Genomic DNA, 23183 nt, shown 5'->3' with positions numbered 1-23183 from the left:
GTCTGGAAATAAATCTGTTTCATGTTAACCTCAGATCATATTTATTTTCAAAACAGTTTCCCTGTAGTATAGGCGAAATTGTCAGTGTTACTGGATCTTATGTGCAGCATTTAAACGCAACTCAAAGAACAAGATCGTGAATAAGAGTGTATTGACCTGTATTGAACACTGGGGGGCGTTGTCGTCTAAAACTGACTGTGGCAGAGGCCATATCTTCACTCAGCTGGGGTATCAAATGCTGTGTGTATCAAAGGTCATGAGTTCAGACTCCTCGGTGTCATATTAACTGATGTGAAGTTCACTCCAGGCAACAGGTGATCTCCTCTGAATGTAAAATGGGTCAACAACAACAACCGGTGTCATGTTGTCTTTGTTTACCGAGACGCTTATGCCCCAAATAAAACCACCAACAATGCAAAATAGGGACATCTCTGTACCAGTAAATGTTGTTTTCTAACTGAGAGTTACTGAGAATGTGTGTTCGGACTTGTGTCCCCTACTCAAATGTCTAAGAAGTCAGAGGGTTTGGTGGATGATGACCACTCCAGAGCCAGCTCAGATTTCTAACCGGGGGGCTCAGGTAAAATTAGTAAGGCGCTGTCCACTTGCACTGGACAGTCAGACACTTGACATGCTCTGAGAGTGTAGACAACAGGCTCCCGAGCGGTGTAGTTTCTCCTGTGTAGTTTCTACACAAGTTTCCCTGGAAGCAGTGAAAATCTGCAGCAGAGATCAAACACATTATGGAAACATGATATCAGCAGCGGATGAAGAAGAGTTTGATGAGGCCGTTCAGCACTATGTCAGTGAGACCACTTGGAGCTGGGTAAAGTAATTTGCAAGTCAAGTGCATGTCTGGCAGAAAAACAAAGACGTGATTCATTAACGAGAGCTTACTAGTTTGTGTCTTTCAGCATATATTTTTAGCTTTTATTCTTCTTGAATGGGAATTTAAAAATAATCCTTCACATAACTTCATAAACATCAGGTTCTCAGAGCAGAAAGAGCGACAGCAGAGTGTTTTAGTAATCCCCCCAGGAGATAATCTCTTCCACGAAGGAGGGGAAACATTTGTTGAGGGGCATGAAAGGTGACGAGCTCAGACGAGTAATCGTTTGATGAATGAGGTGATCTTATCGTCTGATGCTGGTGTGCTTTTAGGCTATTTGGTGACAACAAATGGTTTTTCTCATACATGAAGACAGTTTGTAACTTAGGTGAGTTACAACTTCCCATCCATAATTTGATTTAATTCAGCTTGAGTACAATCCGTCTTAGTTTCTCCTCTTTTCTTCACACTGCCACTTTAAGGCAATAATAGCTGAAAGATGACTGAAACCCTTCACTAATAACCTTACTCATTCTGGGTCATTTCTCTTTTATTCTGTGACTCGAAGCTTGAAATTCCAGCCATTGTTTCTGTAAAGTCTCATGACTCTCAGACCAGGGCCTCGGCCAATCAGCAGCCTAGAAATTCGCCAGGTTCGTCAGAGGATTGTGCAATGAGTCTGTGAAACCAGCCAGCAGAGCCGAGTCAGAAGCGTCCTTACAGACTGAGGGTACTTGTGGGTGATGACCTGAAGCAAATTCTAATAGGCTTATGGTGGGATTGGCTATAAAAGGTAAAACTGATGCGACAGTTTCATGCTACAGTTTGAAAGTAAAAAAGAAAATGCAGCAAAAGGTGAAAATGAGCATTTAATAAAAACGGCATGGGTTGATTGGGTGACGCTGTTTTACAGAAGTCACAGTGTACAGTGATTCAGCGGTAGACGTGAGTGGTGCATGAGAATCCATCAGCTGATGTATCCCTGTGCTTATAGAACTGTGGGAGCTTGAACAGAAGCTGAAACATCCCTGAAGGGGAGAAATCATTTGGTTTAGCCTACTTATTACACAGACTGAGTTCTGTAGTGTTGAGTTCGAAATTGTCAAATGGACGCTTGTTTTCTGACGGCCTTGTGGCGTTGACAAAACTGATCACACAACATGTTAGAAATGAATCAGGCCATGATTCTGGGTCCAAGGCACATCGGCTGGGTCAAATCCTTCCTGGCAAAGCTGCTTGTTCTTGGAAGCATATCAGTAAGAGGCAGCTGTATGGCTCATATATCTGTGGGGAACCCAGTGACACTGATAGGGAGATGGATGGAGGGTCGACCGTGTGCAACACTGCTGCGCTGATCAGAGGTAGAGATCTGGATGCAGATTACTCTATCCTTGTACTGGCATTTAGAATAAATAGGAAGCAAACCACCAAAACTGGAAGATAATCTACAACCCTCTAACAAAATATAAAACTCATTATGTTTGCCTACAAGGCTACAATGTGGGTTGCTGCCTTTATTTTTTAATACGCCTCAGTTTCGCATCTCAAAAGTATAACTCAGTGATCACAATCTGTGTGAGTGATGCTTTCAGCCTGATTTTGCTGCACACGAATCCAAGCAGGGCCCCATGGGTGAAAGGCCGAGGTCGACCAGACTACTGCAAGAAAGATGCAAAGAGGTGAAACTAATGTCTGCAATTAAGTGTAACAGATGCGACTCAGACAATAATCAATAGGGAGATTCTACTGCATCAGTTTGTTTATGGCTGACAAAATGAAACCTTTAAGAGAATCAGAAGCCCAGATTTCATAGAATAAAGCGCAGTTGATGTTCCCTCCTGCTGTGAAGCTGGTTTGCTGCCTGATTGGTTTGATACTGACTGTATCAAAAGAATTACTGAAAGTAAAGAGTGTCAAGACAAACAAACAGGAGGCCTGTTTCAAACAGGTCATCTCCAACTGAACTTCCTTTTAAAACCAGCTTCTTGGTGAGCAGATATTTTTAGAGGCGCCTCTTGCTGCCAAAGTTTATGCAATGAAACATTGGGGTCAGCCATAATAAATGTAAAGTGGAACATTCATGTGTATATTTTTAATTCACACAAACTTAACTCTTCTGTTGTTTTTCATTATTATACTTTGAGCAATTCTCATGTACATATTGTCACTGTAAATTGTTCATTTATGTGAATTCATTTGTAAAGATATTCTGAAATGTGCATCTGCTATTACGAGTGACATGGCAAGAAAGTTGTTGGAGGGACGAAGGTTTAAATTACAAAAACAGTTGCCTCACATGTGAGAAATGAAACTGAGATTAAATTAGAGTGATGCTTATGAATATTTCCATGTCATTTTTTTGGGGTATTTTTACAGAGGTCAAAAGTCACATCTTCAAACAAAGTTGAACGTTTGCCACTGAGAGTGAAAAGGAAATGCTTCCCCTCGTGTAACCTGTTTGGTAGCAAAAACAGCAAACACGTTCACACTCACAAGCTGCAGGTTGTCGGAGAAACACCACTTGTTTGTAAAATTGGAAAATGACGAGTCAGCAACTCATCAGCCGTTCTTGACTGATTTAATAGTGTCAAACTAAACAGTTCAACACATTTCAAGTTGAGTCCAATGGGCTAAATGCACAGAGGAGAAGGTTAGTTGGCTTTCAGGGTAAATCCCTTGCAAACAGGCGCATTTTTCCTTTTCTGGTTTTGCCCAGACAGACCGCCTCACAATGTGGAAATACAATTTGAGCTGCACATGCAGGCTAAGCTGCTCAGCCCGGCTGGAAAATAGCTGCACGTGAGGCTGTCGAACCCCACCAGTAATTGTTATTTGGACGGGTGCTGGGACGACATGCATGAAGAAAAACATATCTAATTTCCGAGGTTTCCTTTTTCGTATGCACAAGCACAAATGGCACACATGTACATGGCCCCCATCAACTATAATACGATTCAGTTTGTTTTCTCTTGTGCCAAATACAACACAGACATTGCAGTGCAGTTTTACAGAGAAGTTCACGCAGCATAGGAGACAGTGGAATTAAGGAAAAACTCCCTTCTGGTTAGAATTAGGGGACAGAAGGAGAGAAACAAGCAAGCCGACTTAAATCCACTCTAACCTTAGGCACATAACATGACTTATATCTTGTGTTCCTTTGCCTACATGGAAGATCTGACCTCTCGATGCGCTCTCGTGACCCCAAGGAGCAAAACAAAGGGTTTCTCTGTCTAACACACACTGAGAAAGAGAGTTGTAAACTTGTTTTTTCATTCATAACAATAAATCATATATGACCCATTCACATCTACGGTGGATGTTCAATGCATCTGAGTGTGCATGCATACTGTTTGCAGCACAGAGACTAATGACTAACATGAGGATCCGGTGGTGTTGAGTAGCAGTAACAGACGCAGCCACATCCTGAGTGTGACACGGCCTCTGGTCGGCGGTGGGTCTCATACTTCAATCAGCCAACATGGCATGTGCGCCGAGGCGGAGCCGTGATTGGCCAGAAAGATCAGCTCACTGCAGCAGCAGACCGACTCGGTGACTTTAAACGCTGACGTCCCGCCGCCTCAGCCGCGAGACGCATTCACGCGCTAACAATGTTGAAAGATGTAACACACCTTTCTAATAGAGTGTCACAATTTGGTTCTTTTCCATCAGCTTTTCAGTCACTTTTTATTATTTAATTTGACTTAAGGGCAGCATATATCCGTAATGTTTTGATGTTTTTCGTTGCCACTGTGGCAGACGATGCGATGAATTTAGTAACACCCCAGCTCGACGCTGATTGGACAATAGGTCGTGACGTCAGGCCGTGAGAGGGAAAGGAGAGGGAGACAGTCGCAGTGAGACATGAGAGGGAGTCCGGTCGCCTCGGCTGCAGTCGTCGCTCCGTCCGCCTCTGGAAGTCCATAAGAGCGGCACCGGGCAGTTATCAGGAGCGGAGCTGGGAGGGAGACTCCTCTGTAATGTCTGCCTGCGCTGTCATTCACCTCTGAGGAGAAGAGCCCGTCTCACTGTGGGGGTGGAGGTTGTCAGCATAGTCAGCTGTAAAAGGTATGTTTGTTTTTATATTTATATTGATATGTCGCTGTGTCTGTGATGATGTAACTTCATACCGTCCCTCCATCACCGTTAGGATCTGTGCCTAGCCCTGAGGATCATTAATGATTTATCAGTAACATTTTCCACTGCTCTGGCTGTCAGGGTGTGTGAGTCAGCTTATTTACCTCTGTGGGTTTGGGAAAACTACAGCAGATTAAACCTGTCAGGATTCATGAACATGGAGTTTGACGGGTTAAGGGTTATTCACCTCTTATTATCTCATTTTCTGCGTATCATTTGGTGTTATAAACATTATTCTTTATTAGGTGGAGTTTCATATTTACTTCTTCTGTATAAACCACCTCTTACTTCAGCTCATAATTAATTGTTTTTGTGCTAATATTACATGTATTTCTTTGTCTTGTTGAATTCCTTTGTTGAGAACCCCTCCAATTTGTTGTAAACAAACTCATGCTTCAGGCTTTGTGAGGCATCTGTGTTGTCTTTCTGCAGTAATGTGGGACTAATGAGGATCTCTGTACATACTTTAAACATATTATCCACTGAGAGGCCCTGTCAGATTCCAATCTGCAGGGATATGTGAAAATGTAGCTGGTAAATTAGTTAAACTAATGAACACTAAGTCACTGTTTGGGAGGCAAGAGCTTCAGTTTGATCCACTTCAACACTGCTGACAGTGTTTTCAGACATTGTTCCTGTTTTTGTTTCATCTCTAAAAATTCGGCAGTCTATTTTTGGGTGAAGTTGCTCTGCAGCATTTCACGCTGAAAGTCCTTGTCTTGGGAGAATCAGTCCTTGCCTGCCTGCAGCACTGTAATTCGATGCCTTAGTGGAAAAATCATTAAATAATTAACTACTGTGAAAGGTCTTCTATAAGGCATGCTGTCCTGAATGTAGGGTCCCTCATCCTCGGTTTTCAGTGAGGGCCCCCTTCTCTCACTGCCATGTGCTCAAAGGGGGATTTTGGGGGGGCATGTTTGGCATCGTTCCAACCCTATCTTTTCTGCTGCTGCCAAATGTCTCAAGGTCAGTTCCCTTCTTGTTTATCCAATATTCAGCTCCAAGGAGGTTTGAGAGCCACTGATGTTTACAACGGGAATCTAAATAATGTGTTCAGCATCTGATGGCAGATGACTTTTCTCTCTTGGTTACGACATCCAGATTGTTTTGATGTAAACATTGTAGCTGGAAAGAAGCATGTCTCTTCATTGCCGTGGATATTATGTCTTGTTGTTCTGCGATCTTTCCATCTCGGAGCTCCAAATCCCTACAGTTGTTACTGTACAACTGAAATCACTGGTTAACGCCGTTGAAGGTTATCATGTCACCTTCGCTAGAGATGTACAGCCCAAACAAACTTAGTCTGCCCTTTGACCCTCCGGTGTGAGCGCAAAACAGCTGGATAGGATTTCCAGACGTATGTTGAGAGAGTGACAAGGGGTAGCAAGGTCACATTTGTGGCATATTCTCCCTGGAGTATGTGGGCCACATGCCTTCACAGGAGAAATGACAGGAGGGCTGAACAGGAAGCAGCCTTCCACTTCCTCTTTTGTCTCAAAGCCTCACAGAAAACCGATTTCAGATCTGAGCTTAAGGATGACTTTGCTCCATCTCCTCAGAAGGAGAGTTACAGCACCACCGGTTTGATTGGCACACTGAAGTATTCCACAGCAGATACCAGTGAATAAACACCTCGGGAGTTAAACTGGGACTCAAGGCAGGGACATTTTCTGTCGTTGTCTATTTAAGTAACCTCCAGTAAGTAATTTAAGTAGGGCTGTAAAACCTGCCTTCATCATATCAGCTTTGATTTTGTTTCCAGACCATTCCGCCCTCGTCCTCATGTCGTCTTTTACCACTTTTCACTTCCCCAGACCCGCCAGACCATGAACTACGTGGGCCAGTTGGCGGGGCAGGTGTTTGTCCAGGTCAAAGAACTGTACCGCGGCCTCAATCCCGCCACGCTTTCTGGCTGCATCGACGTCATCGTAGTGAGGCAGCCCGATGGATCCCTGCAGTGCTCGCCTTTCCACGTCCGCTTCGGCAAGATGGGTGTCCTCCGGTCCAAAGAGAAAGTGGTAGGGAGATGATAGATCTGCGATAACCGGAGAACTTCCTTCGTTTGGCTTATTCAGCTTTGTTCTTTTCCTCTTAAGGTGGACATGGAAATCAATGGAGAACCAGTGGAGCTGCACATGAAGCTGGGCGACAATGGAGAGGCATTCTTTGTGCAAGAAACGCAAAATGATCAGGTGATGATGAATATTTATGTTCTGCAAGCAGTTCGAGTGGTAACTAAACTGGGAGACTTGTTTTAATTTGAATGCATCAGTTGGATCCAGACGTTTGGGATAAAGTGACGCAGCGGGACAAGCCGTTACATGTCGCAGCCGCTCGAAGGCGAGCACATTCGCAGCCCTTTAAATCGACTCGCTCATTCAAATGAAAACACTTTGTTTTCCTTCCCCCGGTGACGCAAACACGCCCATGTTTACACCCGAGAGGAGTATCTTAACTATCCTCTTCCTTACACGTAGCCCTGGGAGTTTCAGCAGGGTCACGCTGTGTGCAGAGTTGGCAAAGCGGCAAGGAATGTCTTTCCTTTCCTTTTCGAACAGCCTCCTTCTGTTAATCGTCGAGCGTGAGCCCCAAAGGCAGTATTTACTAACGTAGGCAGGCTGACCTACATCTGAGCTCCTGCATTGAGGGTGAACCCGAAAATTAAAAATTCAATTTCTGTAGAAAGTCATTAGCTTAATCACTAAAATTTACATTTTACATTTTTGTCTATGAAGTCTGTTGTCCAGAGAAAGCTGTGTTTCCAAAGTCACAGGTATTTGTTTTGTTAAAAGTTATTTTTAACCACTGCCCACACATGAGAATGCATGTAGCCGAAACGTATAAACAAGCCGTAAAGTACCGAGGCTCCAGCAAGAGAAGTGGGTGATTTATATTCCCCGGAGCGGTGTCAGATTCCCAGGGTTTCAGCAGCAAGCAGGGGCGGAGCATTGTGCTGCCTCGGAACTCATTTTCTTGGCACATGTCGGAAAAACGTGAGCCGCTATTGTCAAACCACAAATCATACAGTTACACATCACTTTTTTTCTTCCCTTTCTTTCTTTCTAAACATCTGCATACACACTCGCAGACGTTTACACTCCCCCGTGCTGAAAGCCGGAGGCCTTCCTAGAAAAGGTTTTTCTTTCCTAGAAGGAAAAAAACTTCTTTTTTTTTTCACATAGGGATTCTGTTTTGGAGTCCTCTTTTTGGGGGGGCAGTGACTGTTCAACTTTCACCATAACATTAATATTAGAGCTTTGAGTTAATGGAAATTATTTCAACATTTTTTCCCCTCATCATTTGCCTGTTCTCACATTTAATATTTTCTTCATTCTGTTTCTTTCATCACAGGAAGTTGTTCCGTCCTACCTGGCTACCTCGCCCATCATGTCGGATGGCGTCGCCCTCATGAGCTCCTCTCTGCTGGGGAAGGGCTCCGGGCCCCCCGTGCAGACCCTGGGCTCCATGGGGAGCAGTGGGGAGAACGGCAGTGTGATGGTGAAGAAGAGGAGGAAGAGGAGGAGGAAGTCTCGGGCGGACAGCATGAGGAGGGAGGAGAGCGAAGAATACTCTGCGGACGAAGACATGTTCTCCATCGACATCAGCTCAGATGAAGGGCTGGAAAGAGAAAACAGGTAAAAAAACAACAACAACAACAGCAATTACTGGAGGGAAATGAAATCCACATGGGATGCAAATACGGAGGATAATGATTCACGGGAAAGTGAAGATCGGAGTGCAACTGCAGTGAAACGGGAGTCTGCTAGGCAAGAATGAACACAACAGAAGCATGCAGTTATGACAGTGATGCATTGATGGTGCTTAAAAGCATAGGGGGAGCAGAATCTGCTGTGTGATTCCACAGGAAATGTCCCGCTGGAGTGTGTGCTAGCTCCCGTCTGCCACAGCGTAACTTGGCTCCGGTGCCAAACAGTCCAAAGTTGCTTCATGTGCAAGTTAAGCCTGCAGCTGTACATCGCCGGGAGTGAAGGCCGCTCAATGCATACAGCTGCCGTGCCAAATTCATGTCCCATGACGGACTTATTTTCATCCCTACACGTGCGGTGGATTCACACTACAGCAGAGCTCTGCTGTATGTGCTGTAGTCTAAAGCCACGCCGTCGCCGGGGGTTTTCTAGAGCTGCACTGAGCTTTGCTGGTATGAATATTGTATAAACACGGTGGATTGCATGCATAGAGTCATGAGTGAAAAATTCCCTGCTGTCAAAACAGGTTCAGAGAATGGGTTGAAGTCAGTGGCCACAGTGGTGGTTATATGCTTCAGTTTGTGTGTATGTGTGCGCTGCAGATCTTCGTCAAGAGACGTCCTAAGAGAGGAGACGACTCCCAGTTCAACCGGTGGTTCCTTCACTCAGGCTGGAATCTACACTCGCTCTGACGGGGAGTGGAGCCCCATTCAGAGGTGCGTACGCCTCTCAGCTTCTGAGCACGACTTTATTTGAGCTCATTCTTGACTTTTGGTTATCATCTCTTCTTGCAGCCCTGTGAACTCTCGTCCTACCTCTCCCAAGAGTGACTCTGAACTCATCACCAAGCCTTCAGATGCGGACAATCAGAATCCAGCCATGCACTGGGCCTGGGGAGAGCTGCCTCAGGCTGCCACGGTACAGGCATTTCCATTTCATGCAGCAGTTTCGTTCTTGTCAATGTGTTTTTGCTTTGCTCACATTATCCCATCTTCTTCACTTTTTTTTTTTTTTAGCCATCCTTCCTCCAGTTGAAGCACGACACGGTGCAGCTCAGCCCGGTGTCCATCCCCGTGTCCGAGAACACGCACTTCCGCGTGATCACCCATGAGACTTCGGAACAAAATGCGCCCTGCTCTGAAATATCGGCGCTCCGGCTGCTGATGCCAGAGGAAACGGTAACAACGCAGGAGACCGTCCACACGGAGGAAACGGTTGTTTCAGTTGGGATGGAGTCCGCCAGGATGGAGTCTTTGACGGTGACTTCAGAGACGCAGGTGACGGCGGCCGGCGGCGCGGCGGCTCGGATGATGGCTGACATGGAGGACGCGATGCCCCGTCCTCCAGGCAAGACGGACTCTCCATCCAAAAAGAAGGGTGAGAAATGTTATGCTGTGAAAAAGGATTAACAGAAAAACACAATATTTACAACTTTTCCATCTCAAGATAAACTTGTCAGATAGTTTTCATGAACAAATCAGAAAAGCAACAATGAAATTACACCGACTGCTGATTTATTGAACTCTTTTTTTTCTTCCCACTGCAGACAAAAGGAGCCGCCATCTTGGATCTGATGGCATTTACCTTGATGATATCACAGAGCTTGAACCTGAAGTAGCCGCTCTTTATTTCCCCAAGAGGTACTTAACAGGAAACAGACACAAAATCCTGTAGATCGCAGCAGTTTTAGTTGCTTTAGTTGATCTGTTTCAATCCGCTTTTCCTCGTGCACCGTAATGACAGCGATACAGCAGTGAGGAGCCTTTCCGACCCGGGCCTGCATGGCACCAGCTTGTCCCCGCAGTCCGTGAGCTCCGGAGGAGACAGTGGCGTGGACAGCTACTGCGACAACATGGCCGACCTGCCGTCTATCGCCATATCTCTGTGTGGAGGACTCACGGAAAACAGAGAGATCACTAAAGGTGCAAAATGACACCAAGTTACACTTTGAACAAGACGTGGCGAGCTGGGAAAAACTCATCATGTGTGTGTTTTTTTCTTTACAGAGCAGTTTTGCGAGAAGATCATCTCCTACCAACAGTTCATAGAGAACCCCTCCATCATCGATGACCCCAACCTAGTTGTTAAAATCGGCTCAAAGTAAGGCGTTCTCACTGGCTGGAGTAAATAAACAACATATATTACACACACTAACAGAAACAGTAATATTTTGTTAATTTCTGCCAACATATTTGTTTACAAAAAGGTATTTTCTGCATTTATACAGCTGATGAAAACCTATTTTGTAATTTTTTTTTGCTCAGATACTATAACTGGAGCACTGCGGCTCCTCTTGTGCTGGCTATGCAGGCCTTCCAGAAACCTCTGCCAAAGGTAAAAAAAATACAGCACACACTGCATACATACTGATGACACCATACACTGCTTGTATTTCATGCATACACGCCCCCTGCTGGATGAAGTCTGCACTGCATCCTGCGTCTGTTATAATTTGACATTGCAGTGGATCACATCTGTTGTGTGTGATCTATAAACCTACACAATGGTGACTCACTGTGAATCAAGGCCAGCGTAACGTGTGACAGACATCCTCTGAATCTGTTAAATTTTGGCTCCCAGCTTAAACGTTGTCCTTCTGTGTTTTCTCCTCCTCATATTTTCTCACTCCCCCGTGTCCTCATCCCTCGTCATTCATTCCTCAGTTCTCGTGCCTCAATTATATTCACTCATCTTTAGACTTCCTCCTGTGTTGTCTGACGGGCATCTTTAGTTACAGTTCTGTATGTGACGTTTCTATTCAGCTTTCTTGTTTTCTCATCTCACTTTCCCTTCATCTCTTTCATGTTCTCTTTATCTTCTCCTGTACTCTCTGTCCTCCTCTTCATTTTCTCCATTTCAGCCACAGACACAATCTTGGTTGATTTATGTTCTGTTTTTTTTAATTATTCTTATTATTTTTCAGTGTGTTTTTTATCAGCTTTGTGTTGTGTCTGGGTTGTGTGTGTTCTGCTCCAGGCTGCGGTGGAGAACATCATGAAGGAGAAGATGCCGAAGAAAGGAGGGAGGTGGTGGTTCTCCTGGAGAGGAAGAAACAACAGCACCAAACTGGTAACCTGCTCTTTACTTCTGTAGTTGACGTCTAGCCTTGCTGAGCGCAGAGACTGCAGCTTTAATAACATGTTCTTATGTGAATTGCTTCTTTAAAAAATGAGTGTGCGACTGTTCTTGTAGGACTCGGTGTCAGACCGTGGAGCCTGTGGCTCTGCTGAACAGCTGGAGAAAATGTCCATCAGGTAACGTCATTGAAACAACCTGATGCTCATTTTTTAACGTATATGTTTCAACAAATTAACAGCCCAATTATTTGATGACAGACACAAAGAAGAGTCGTCTTCCAGTGATGAAGACCACAGGGCAGCTAGTCAGAGCTCCTCCTCCATGCATCCAGAGCCCGGGCTCCCCTCAGGAGGCGTGTCCTACAAGAAAACACTGCGACTCACGTCAGAGCAGCTGGTGAGGACACGAGCTTGGACGTGGTGGAGCAAGCCAGTAGCTTGACGTTTCTGTCATCCCTCTTTCTGAATGCCGCTCTGTGCCGTTTCCCCTCCTCCACAGTTGTCTCTTCAGCTGCTGGATGGTCCGAATGACGTGGTGTTTAGTGTGACCACTCAGTACCAGGGAACCTGCCGCTGCCAGGGAACCATCTACCTCTGGAACTGGGACGACAAGATCATCATCTCCGACATCGACGGAACAATCACCAGGTGTGTTACCTGTCTTATGCTCGCGCTGTGTGGAAGTACAGCAGCTGTACGGCTCAGTGTCTTCACTGGCAGACTCATTTTTCGGTATAATTCGCCACATTTATTTACTTTTCATTTTCTGTTTCTGTCTCCAGAATAAATTTGTACTTTCATGCATGATAACAGTAATAAAGAGGCAGCAAATGGTCAACCCAGTCCAATTAATCAGGCATTAAATCTCTGAATAGAGAAATGCCTGAAGTGCCTCACTTCTTCCTGTGTCACTTCATTCCAGGTCTGACACGCTGGGCCACATCCTGCCCACGCTGGGAAAAGACTGGACACATCAGGGAATTGCACACCTCTACCATAAAGTCAGCCAGTAAGAACCATCACATCATAACTCAAATACCTCTTTTTTATTTCTCATTGCAGCTGATTCCTCCTTGTGACAGCAGGTTGTTAATGTCATTCTCCCCCAATTTTTCCATTAGAAATGGCTACAAGTTCCTGTATTGTTCAGCTCGAGCCATCGGCATGGCGGACATGACCCGAGGTTACCTCAACTGGGTCAACGAGCGAGGCACCATGCTTCCTATGGGCCCCGTCCTGCTGAGCCCCAGCAGTCTCTTTTCAGCTCTGCACAGGTACTCCATCCTCCTGAACGCATATAAACTCCTCAATCAGCACAAGTTTCACAAGAAATTGGTGAAATTACCTTTTAAGTCCCTTGCTGATTGAGTGTTTTTGGATTTTACAGGGAGGTTATTGAGAAGAAGCCGGAGAAGTTCAAGGTGGAGTGTCTGAATGACATCAAGAACCTCTTCTACCCCAACACCCAGCCTTTCTATGCAGCGTTTGGCAATAGACCAACGGTACATAAACACACTTACATCCACAACAGTGAAACTAGTTATCTTTCTCCAACATAAAATATGCAACTTTTGTTTTCTGTCTGTAGGATGTGTTTTCCTATAAGGAAGTCGGAGTTCCACTGAACAGGATTTTTACAGTCAACCCTAAAGGCGAGCTGGTGCAGGAACACGCCAAAACCAACATCTCGTCGTAAGTTTTCACTCTTATTCTCCTGGGATGAGTGGGAAAAATCCTAAAGAACGCTGTGTGCGTCAGCTCAGCCATCACCTCGCACTACAACAGCCTCCTCTCCGTGTCATCTCCAGCTATGTACGCCTGGGCGAGGTGGTGGACCACGTGTTCCCCCTGAAGATGAGGGCGTCGTCGTCCGACTTCCCCTGCTCCGACACGTACAGCCACTTCACCTACTGGAGGGAGCAGCTTCCCCGTGTGGAGCATCACGGGACCCCCCCTCCACACGCTCCCAACCCCGGCAGCTGACTACCTGTGGCCTGCTGAGCTGCAGGACCGGCACTGACTGACCGATGGCGTGCTGGAGATGTTACAAAGATTCAGACTTTGATGGTTACCTGGATCTGGTGTGATATTGCAGACGTTTCTAGAAGATGGAGCACTTTTTAGTGCACGTCGAAGAGTCACCCCGAGTAGACCAGTCAGCTGTGATTAGTCTTAATGCACAATGTAAGCGCACTTTTATCAATAGATGTCGTCTGCGGGTGTCGAGATGTATGTACACGGAAAACGACAGTAATTTATTCAGGCAGCTTAGCATATAGAATATGTACGAAAGAGTGTTTTCTATTTATCCTGACAGTTACGTCCTGCATTTTACAGACACTTTAGCTGTGCAGATACAAAGAGAGCAAGTTATTCAGACTTGTGCCAAATGCTCAATATAGATTTATTTTTTTACTGGAATGTTTTTCACTCAAAGACTCAGACATGATGCGAAGGCAATTCAATATACATCCAAACTAGTTTTACTATACAGCAAAGTGTGTGCCTGTGTGTGTGTGTGTGCCTGTGTGTGATATGAGTTTCTTTAAAAGAAATCATATCAGTGTTAGTTGTGTATTACATTAAAATGTATAACAATGCACAGCAATCCATGTAGCTTCCTCAGCTGAAAAAAAAGTTATGATGAAGACTGTTTCAAATAAATGTTCATTAAGAAAAAGCTGAAAGAGAACAAAAAAAGCACATTTTAATGGCCATAATTATCCTCAAAAAATATGGAGTTATGTATATTTTTGTAACCAAACCACCATGTACATGTGTGAAGATGACAGTTTCTGTGGTAACTTTGATAAAATATAGAATATTTATTCACCACAGTTAGAGTTTGCTGGTTATTTTATAATAGACTGACTGATGCTGTAGAGGAATTGTAGCATACGCCTATCTGATCGAGTGTAGCTCTTTATGTCATGGAGAGAACAACTGGCCAGAGTTTAAGTGGGTACGTTTGATCTTTTTCTGTTGGACAGAAACTCAAAAGGGATCTTGATTTGAAACTGAACTCAAACACAGGAGCAGGGACTGTTATAATTCTGACCTGCTGCATAAATCAGCAATCATATTGTGACCGGAAGCAGACAGTTGGGCCTGTTGTATAACTGATGAGCAAGAATGTGTATATATTGGTTTATTTGTTCTTTCCATGAAAGAGTTAAGATGGCCTGAGAAACTTTCATTTTTGCCTCAACTGTGAACATTATCAGTGATTCATTCAATTCTCTTGATGCATCTTTATTTGTTGGTGTAAACAAACCCATTAAAATCACTTTGGTACTTCAGAGAGATCGTGTTTGTCTCTTGTGCTTTTTAGTACAGTTAACTCTCTTGATGTTGTGCATGAAAGTCAAAACCTTTTCACCTTGGAGAGAATCGTGAAGCATGTCAAATCTTTCAGTGAACTTGTAGATTGCTTAAGGGCTCGAAAGTGAAGCCTTTAAGCAATCTACAAATTCACACATTAATTCAACACAAATTTTTGCTGAAGATAATAGTAAAATTAAGTGAAGTGGTCTAATATTGAATTTGATCTAAATATGTGAAATCTAGTTATACTGTTCGAAAATTAGATCATTGCTGCTATTAATCTCATCAGAAAGGGCAGTGATGTTTTGCGGGTGGAGACAGACTCGGAGAGGGTGATCTGGTCCAAACTAAGGTCCATCCTGAGCTGCTGTCTGTTTCTGTCCCTTCATTTTGTCCTGGTCAGCAGCAGGAGCTCCTTCAGCAAGACTCACGCCAACAAAGCGCAGTAGAGAGGAGATCCTTCATTCCTTTGGCAATATCACTGTAACTCCTCCTTGTAGTGTTCATTGTGTTTTTCAGTCAATCTCATCCTTCTATATGTTTACCAGCCATCACTTAGCCCTCAATATTCACTATTACTTGACTTCATCCTGTGGTATTGATATTTTAACCTCTACTTGTGTTATTTAATTTTTCTCTCTGGGATTAATAAAGCATTTATAATCTATTCAGAATCAATCTACTTAGTAACATCGCAAAGTTTTTTTCTTATCTTCACAAGTAAAATAGATATTTAAACACTCATTTCAAGCCCAGAGATTTTAAAGGCCTGAAGTTTCGAACAAGACCAGGAAACATGTTTTTGGCATCCATGAGTCAATAAAGCAGCTATTATGTCAAATCATTTCTTGCTCTTTCTCTTTCTTCTTTCCTGCTTTTTCTTCACTTTCTTCCCCATCGTTGATGGATGAGTGGTCCATCATCCATCATCCATCTCCATGTGATCTCGTGTTATTTTGAAACGCTCCGTCTTCTTCCTGCTGCTTTACCGTAATGTTTAGAGTTGGCACGTGGTAGGGAGGTAGCAGCTAATTTGGAAACAGCGGCTGACCCGGTTTTGTATTTTTTTCTCCACTTTGCCATGGAGGACCCAGAACTAATTCTTCCACTGTGTTACGTTTCTGTTCGAGATTATACTGGACTCTTGGAAAGGTATGGGCAAGAATACTTCTGGAGTTATTCACAACATTGCACCCATAAGCGTTAATTAGCATGCAGTGCGGAATGGGATTAAGGCCCCAACATGATAACGAAACTGCATTAGATTTATTGTTCTGAGTTTATGCTTTGAATCCGGAGAAGAGGGTCAGATGTGCTATTGTGTATATTCACACGTTCTTATACGTATTTTCATTTTATTAATGTGAGTATGTGAGCACGTGTTGAGCAGCGGAAACCAGCAGAGTAAAGCGACACCTGGTGTTCAAAGGGGAGCATTACAATTATTGTAAGACACCAACAGGTAGGGTTTGAAAAATAACTTTAAGCCTTTTAACCTAAATGTTGTTTTGCTTAAGGTTAAAGCAACAAAATGACAAACCGAGCCCCTCTTCGGAGAGTAATTTCTCAGATTTTATTGAAACGGTGAGGCGTTCACGTGTTGTGGGAATTCTCGTTAGCGTTAGCCGAACGGCTAATCTTGGCTGTCAGGAAGTGTGAATCGTGTGAATGTATTCAGCTCCGTTCTAGGAAGTGTGAATCGTGTGAATGTATTCAGCTCCGTTCTATGTGGTACACAGCAGCGGGGCTCATAAGCACAACTGCGCTATTTACGTGCTTATACTAGGTTGCTTCAAAGAAAGAAAATATAGACATCACACACATCTTGTCGTTTTAAATATGGCGCCTGTTGGCATAGTGGCATAGCGGACGAGGTGGCCGAGTGGTTAAGGCGATGGACTGCTAATCCATTGTGCTCTGCACGCGTGGGTTCGAATCCCATCCTCGTCGGTAACTTTTCATTTTTTTTCTCCTTTTGATCGGAATATGTTGTGTGGAAGATAAGAACCCTTGAGCATCGCTTTCTTTTGGCGTGCGTAAGGTCACCCCGAGCCACCAGGGGGCGCTAAAGCTGCATGTGCAGCCTCATCGCAGAGGAAATGAAATTACCAGTTTTATCTTTAGCTATCTTGTCCCTCAATATATTTTATACATACCTAAAAGTATGTTTAGGATATAACTAAGAAAAAATGCACTGGAACGCTGTGAATGTTGTTTTTGTGGCTTCATCAAGTCATATTTGTCGGACCGCGCTGACCCGCAGCGGGTCTGCGACAGGTATGAGTGGAGCGGAAATAACAAATAAAAAAAATGAGAAAGAAAAGAAACAGTCTAACGATAAAAGTTAAGCACATGTTGGCTGATAGTAAGATGTTTAACGCCTAGTGTTTTTTTTAAAGCAAATTTCTTTTTTTCCCACTCGCTCGCTACTGGCTAGTTAGCTTGTCAGCCCAACTAGCCTCGGATAAACTTGAGCTTGTTGTCTGGATTTTTTTTCCCACCGTCATTTTCTCAGTTCCAGTGTTTTGCTTCGTGAAAGTTGGATAATATAAAATGAATGTGTCACCTGAATACGTGAAACTGATTTTACAGTGACTTTTAAATATCCGGCCTGTCGATTATCCTGCACGTGTGTGTTGGTCCGTCATTTATCCTATTTTTCTTTCTTTAACTTGTGCATTGTGGCGAATAATGCAGCAACCCCTTAAAGGTGACAACTTTGCTTTTGGGTACATGCTTCACTGTGCATTAAAACATTAACTTTCATTTTCTGTACTACTGCAATGCCATTGCAATTATAAAATAAGAGTGTGTACTTATGATATTTTTTGCTTGAAAGCCTAAGGAGCTTTGTCTTTGTAGATTCTAAAGAAGGAAGCCCTGCCTGGCTGGACCATTCCCTCAATGGACCCCCTCCTACTGGGAAGCAGGACCTTCTTTGTGGCAGACTTACATGGTCAGCTGCCCCCTCTTGGTAAAGCAGTAAGAGGTAAGAAAACGTGCTAGCCTTGTCTTCTGATGACATGACTGCTCTAGAGCTTCTCATTTACATCCCAAAAAAAAAAAACATTTGAGGGGACTGTCTCCTCACTGATCCTGCAGTAATCAGTATCAACCATGAGCAGCTGTCATATGAAGACATCCTTTATCACTTTGCAAGTAAAATAGTCAGGAAACAGACATTTTGAATGCAATAATGATGTGTCATTTAAGTGTCTGCAGGAGTCCTTTATACTCATTTTCGGCAGGTTTTGTTTATTTAAATATCTTGTTGTTGCATGATTTGGACACCTGGTGGCAGTAGTTGGGCACAGGTTGCATATCAGGGTAAAGGTGATGCATGGACACAGGAGATTGTTGCATTTTGAATTAGAAGTGGTTGCATTTGATTTTACTAATTCTTTTTCAACTAAAACTACACTAAATTTAAAGTAAACTTTTTTTTTATAATACGCAGTGTCTGTATTGTTACGGCTGGCTTGTGAGCAGCAACATAAAAGGGACAGCACACAGGGTTCAGGTTAAAGAAATGTTTATTTATAAAGGCGTCTGCTGTGGACGAGAGACAGGGAGGGAGAGAGAGAGCAGGGCAGAGAGCCTTGAGTCTAGAGTCATGAGTCATGATTAGCGCAGGCACAACAGTGGCTATAATATTTGTAGACAGCATCTAAAATCTCAAAATGGAATTTAATTTAATGGACCTTTTACAACAGCATCCGAGTAACCGTAGTTTTAAAGTTTTACTTAAATTTTTGATTGATACTGGTTTAGTCCGCCGAATTTAAGTTTATCTTTCCTTATTCAGATTTAGTTTAGCCGTTCTATGTTCACACTCCTTATCAGTTGGTGGCGGTAGTGCACCTCAAAGTTGTTTGCCAACCGCCAGTAAAACACCACAAGAAGAACAAGAAGGAAGGCTATAATATTCTCTCTTAAACAACCCTGTTGTTGTCACAGGTAAGCTGTTTGCTTTTGTATCCGTCACACAGGTCCCGTCTGTGGGTTCATTTGGGATTGATTTTTTTTTTTTTTTGCAGCAGCAGCAACAGCGCTGTTTGTTGCAGCCAGAGCATTTGATGTCCTCAGCCCACGTTGCTGTCCTCTTCCTGGTAGAATGTGGCGTGCCTGCACACCATGGATGAATACCGGCCAGAGTGGGGTGGTAGGGTGTAGCACACGGCACCACCAGGAACTCTCTTCCTGTCACTGTGAGACTGATTGACCTGCTTCCATCTTCAATAGCAGGCACACAGGGCCTTCGCAGCATGCCGCTTCGAGCCAGCTTTAATAGGAATTGGATGTGCAACTGATGCGATTAGTCCAGCAGGGTTAACAACTTCCTCCTTCTTGTGAAGGGCGAGACAATGTACTACGAGGTGGCCAGGCTTTTTCCAAAATTAAAACCAAACAAATCCTCTCACTTGCAGGCTCTCTTTAGCTTTCAGGAACTCCTCTCTTCTGGACGTCTTCTGCACTGAAACATCAACGCAGGCTCCCTGAAACACACCCCCTGATATACTTGACTCAGTACAGCCTGTTCAGTGAGCTCGGACACCAGCTGATGCCTCGTAGGAGCAGCCTCAGTACCATGAAGCTCAGCAGGGGGAAGCCTTTCTGCTCTAACAGTGTTATTCACTGAGGTGTGGAAGATTGTTGTTGGGATGGGATTATTTTTAATCCTTAATTCGTTTTTTTTAATATGGATTATCAACCAACATGCCAACAATTGCAAAGTCTATGAAAAGCGCGTTACAAAGATTGATTTGATGAATGAAGTCAAACATGTTTTTTTTTTGTACATATTAACACACAGGCAGAATAGTCTGTTTACTGTTTGCTGTCAGTTTGTACAGTGAGACACTCAGAACTTCTGAAATAAGATGCTGTTTGCAGCCTTTATTAGATTGAGTAAGACCAACTTAGAGTCCTAATATGTTGTTATGTGTTGAAACTCGATGTAAAACATTGTCTACTCATACGGCTCACAGAAAGTACTATCTGGCTTTCAGCTGAAATTTATGGGACACTTGAAATAAATCATGCTTCAGTGATATTCTGTCATGAAAGTAGAGCATTTAGACAGAACCATGTAATGATCATTTCCTCATTTCAAAAAATGTATTGAAACTAAACACTGGTGGCTGGACCACAAGAAAAAGAGTGACTCAACTTTTCACGTGCTCTTGAGCATCAATTAGCTTGCATTGGTCGATCGTTGCATCAGCGTCGTCACAGGTGAAACATTAACTTCATGAGGCTCACAGAGGGAGGGCAGACAGGAAGGACAAGCGAGCGGGCGCAGAAAAGACAGGAAGTGAAAAACAGGTAAGAGACGCAATTCTTAGATCACCGACGCAACTCCACCTCCTCCTGTTGAAATACAGTAGAGGTTCAAATTCCATGATATGTTCACAGCTTCCAGCTGGAATATTAAAAATAAGCGTGTGAACGTAAACAAGTTTTCACTTCTCACGCACTGTTAAACAGTGTCTGTTACTCCACAGCGCTTCTAGAACTTTCACATTCTTCAGATTTTGCGTTCCTCGACTTTATTTTGAGTCGTCGTCTTCTTGATAGCCTCTGTTGTAGCATCCTTCCTTTAAGTCCTCAGGTCTCTGATGCGGAGCAGCAGTGCAGCTCGCATGTCCTGTGGCCCCATATCGGCCCCCAGCTGGTCCAGGAGAGCGGTGGGTCGACTCCACTGGCCCCCCGGCGGCTCGGCTTCTTGTTGCCTGCATGTGACATAATATAAGACGTTTGGAGTCGGGAGCGTTTTCCAAAAGCTGCGTTTTCTCCCGTTTCCACGGAGACGGAGTCAGAGAACTCAAAGTGCAGGGAGAGTTTGCAGGTTTTCACTTTGTAAGCGAAGCCTCAGTCAGCTCCGCCTCCTGTTTTTTACCTTTTGATCGCGACGATACTGATCCATGGCGTACTGGTACTTGGACACGTCAAGTCCAAGAGCCCCTGCAAAGCTCCTCCCAAAGAAATCACAAGCTGGTTTTAGGAAAAAACAAAAGATGGGGACAGTGAGACTCAAAACATTTTCTTTTTTTTTTCTTTTTTTCTCAGACATCTCTAATGACATACTCAGCAGTGAAATCCTCCCGAGCAGAACAACCGTCTTTTTCAAGGAGAACCTGGTCTGAGGGGAAAAGGAAGCACGTGACTTTCCTGCCAAAATGATTTCCAGCATCAGATTGTTGTGAAGAACTGAGTTTCACCCTCTCTGAAGGTCTTTGGAAAGGACTTCTCTGTGGAGGTAACTCCTCTACATCCTCTTCCTCCTCACTGTCTTCCTCCTCCAGAGTTTCACCGCTGGCGAAGTGGATGATCTTTTTCTCTTTGGGCCGTTCAGGACATCCAGGAAGCTCCGTCTCATGGATCTCAGCAGATATCTGGCAGATTGGAAAAGAAACGGGTTTTCTTTTTTTGTAGTTGGTTTATGATCAAAGACGATTAATAAATTATAAATAATAAATTGCAGATGTTAAAAATTAACAGACAGGCATATGATTTTACAATGTAGTTCATTTTTCATGTTAAGAAATTCTCTTGAATAAAGTAAAACATGGTTCCACCTGCATTCTACATGTCTAAATGGCCGTGTACAGAATATTTTGATCGTGTATTAGAGGAAACACTTTTTTTAGATGGAGAGTGGATCACATTTTAAGAGTAACCAATGCAGTAAATGAGGAAATTTCAACAAGTTCCTCTAAAGTTTGATGATTTCCTCTCTGCATTTTCACAATGAATATATCTAAATGTTGAACATTTCACCCTTAAGTCTTGTGTGCTGCTCACTTTGTTTTTGGACTGTGGGAGGAAACGTCTGGAGGAAACAAACGGAAGTCCAGGGAGAACTTTTCAACGTCAAACAGAAAGGTGAGTGTTCACCACGACACCACTTCAGTTAGTTTTAAAAGTTGAAATGAACCTTCGGAGGTGACAGTACCCCTCGGACAGTGACACGATTTTGTGTCTCAGACATAAAGTTCAGTTTTTAATAATTGTGAATTTTTTTCCAGAGCTTCAGCCCCGTCTGAACCCACAGCTCTGTTTGTCCTGCTTAACCCTCCCAGCAGCACTTACTTCCTGGTGGCCTTCGCTCATTCTTCAGCTTGTCTTTCTTTCCCGCAGACTCCCGAGTTCATGTCCGAGCTGCGCCGCACGCCGCTCCACGCCGAACGCGCTCCGTGGAGACAAACGGCTCACTCCAGGATGCAGGATTCAGGATGCAGGACGAGGCTTGAAACCCGACACAGCAGCAAACACTGGCTGTCGTTACGAAGGGCGAACTGTGCTGCACGTTCAGTTTCATTTTTATCTGAGGGGCTGGACTTGGCTGGTGGCACCATGTAGAATGTCAAGGTCCACTGCTAATGTCAACAACACAATCCTGAGTGAGGCTGCGCTCTCCGGTAAATCTTCAGATAGTCTGCAACTCTGCCAACTGCCATACACTGGAGCTGAGGTTTGGTTGGGTTTGGGTTAAATTAAGCCTACTGACTGTCCATCTGACAGCTTCCCATCTGGTCTGGTTAGAAAGGTCTTCAGCTCAGCCGGGTCTATTGTTCAGTTTCTTATTAACCTGTGTCTGAGCTCTGGATGTGTTCCATGCTCTTGTAAACATTCCACAGTGCAGCCTCTTTTAAAGAAGAAAAACCTGGATCCCTGGGTCCTGTCTAGTTTCAGGCCAATTCTTAAATTCCCTTTTATTTATAAGGTTTTAGAGAAGGTTGTCCTCAACCAACTACAAGAATCTTTAAAACAGGCCGACATGGTTGAGCTATTTCAGTCTGGCTTTAAACACTTCCAGTAGATCATTCTGTTCTCCTGTGACACTGCTTTGGACTGGTTTTGGTTCTACCTTACTGGCCGATCCATCTGCCTGCAGATGGGGCCGTTTTCCTTTTCAGTGGCCCCTCTACCCTGCGGGGTCCCCCAGGGCTCAGTTCTGGGCCCCCTACTGTTCTCCCTTTACATGCTTCTCCTGGGATCCATATCCAGGAAACATGAAATCCCCTTTCACTGCTGTTTACTTTCCTTTAAAGGTCCAGTCCGGAGACTCTCCTCATGCTGCGCTGAATTTTATGAGAGACATTAAACTAT

At 44.0% G+C, this 23183-nt stretch overlaps 2 protein-coding genes and 1 non-coding gene across 3 annotated transcripts; 2 read left to right on the top strand and 1 right to left on the bottom strand.

Moving 5' to 3' along the window:
- The first annotated feature begins 4701 nt into the window (after positions 1-4701).
- lpin1b (lipin 1b) lies at positions 4702-15050 on the top strand. The gene is made up of 20 exons (XM_030110362.1): positions 4702-4894; positions 6778-6981; positions 7060-7155; positions 8315-8598; positions 9273-9386; positions 9465-9588; positions 9687-10047; positions 10217-10310; positions 10414-10592; positions 10677-10770; positions 10935-11004; positions 11647-11739; positions 11863-11924; positions 12006-12144; positions 12247-12395; positions 12670-12756; positions 12869-13021; positions 13135-13249; positions 13336-13439; positions 13556-15050. Exons 2-20 carry the CDS (start codon positions 6790-6792, stop codon positions 13728-13730), a joined length of 2685 nt encoding a protein of 894 aa, XP_029966222.1. The 5' UTR covers positions 4702-4894; positions 6778-6789; the 3' UTR covers positions 13731-15050.
- Positions 15051-16939: 1889 nt separating this feature from the next.
- Positions 16940-17021, top strand: trnas-gcu (transfer RNA serine (anticodon GCU)). Its single transcript has one exon. It is a non-coding gene; the product is annotated as a tRNA-Ser (tRNA).
- A 2089-nt stretch (positions 17022-19110) lies between these two features.
- Positions 19111-22381, bottom strand: LOC115401365 (protein FAM177B). The gene is made up of 5 exons (XM_030109494.1): positions 22164-22381; positions 21293-21466; positions 21159-21213; positions 20971-21065; positions 19111-20803 (listed from the first exon to the last, which is right to left on the bottom strand). Exons 1-5 carry the CDS (start codon positions 22182-22184, stop codon positions 20621-20623), a joined length of 528 nt encoding a protein of 175 aa, XP_029965354.1. The 5' UTR covers positions 22185-22381; the 3' UTR covers positions 19111-20620.
- Between the last annotated feature and the right edge of the window lie 802 nt (positions 22382-23183).

The sequence above is a fragment of the Salarias fasciatus genome, chromosome 15, assembly GCF_902148845.1.
Source record: "Salarias fasciatus chromosome 15, fSalaFa1.1, whole genome shotgun sequence".
NCBI lineage: Eukaryota > Metazoa > Chordata > Actinopteri > Blenniiformes > Blenniidae > Salarias > Salarias fasciatus.
The sequence above is the reverse complement of the archived record's forward strand: the minus strand, read 5'-3'. Positions and strand labels throughout refer to the sequence as shown.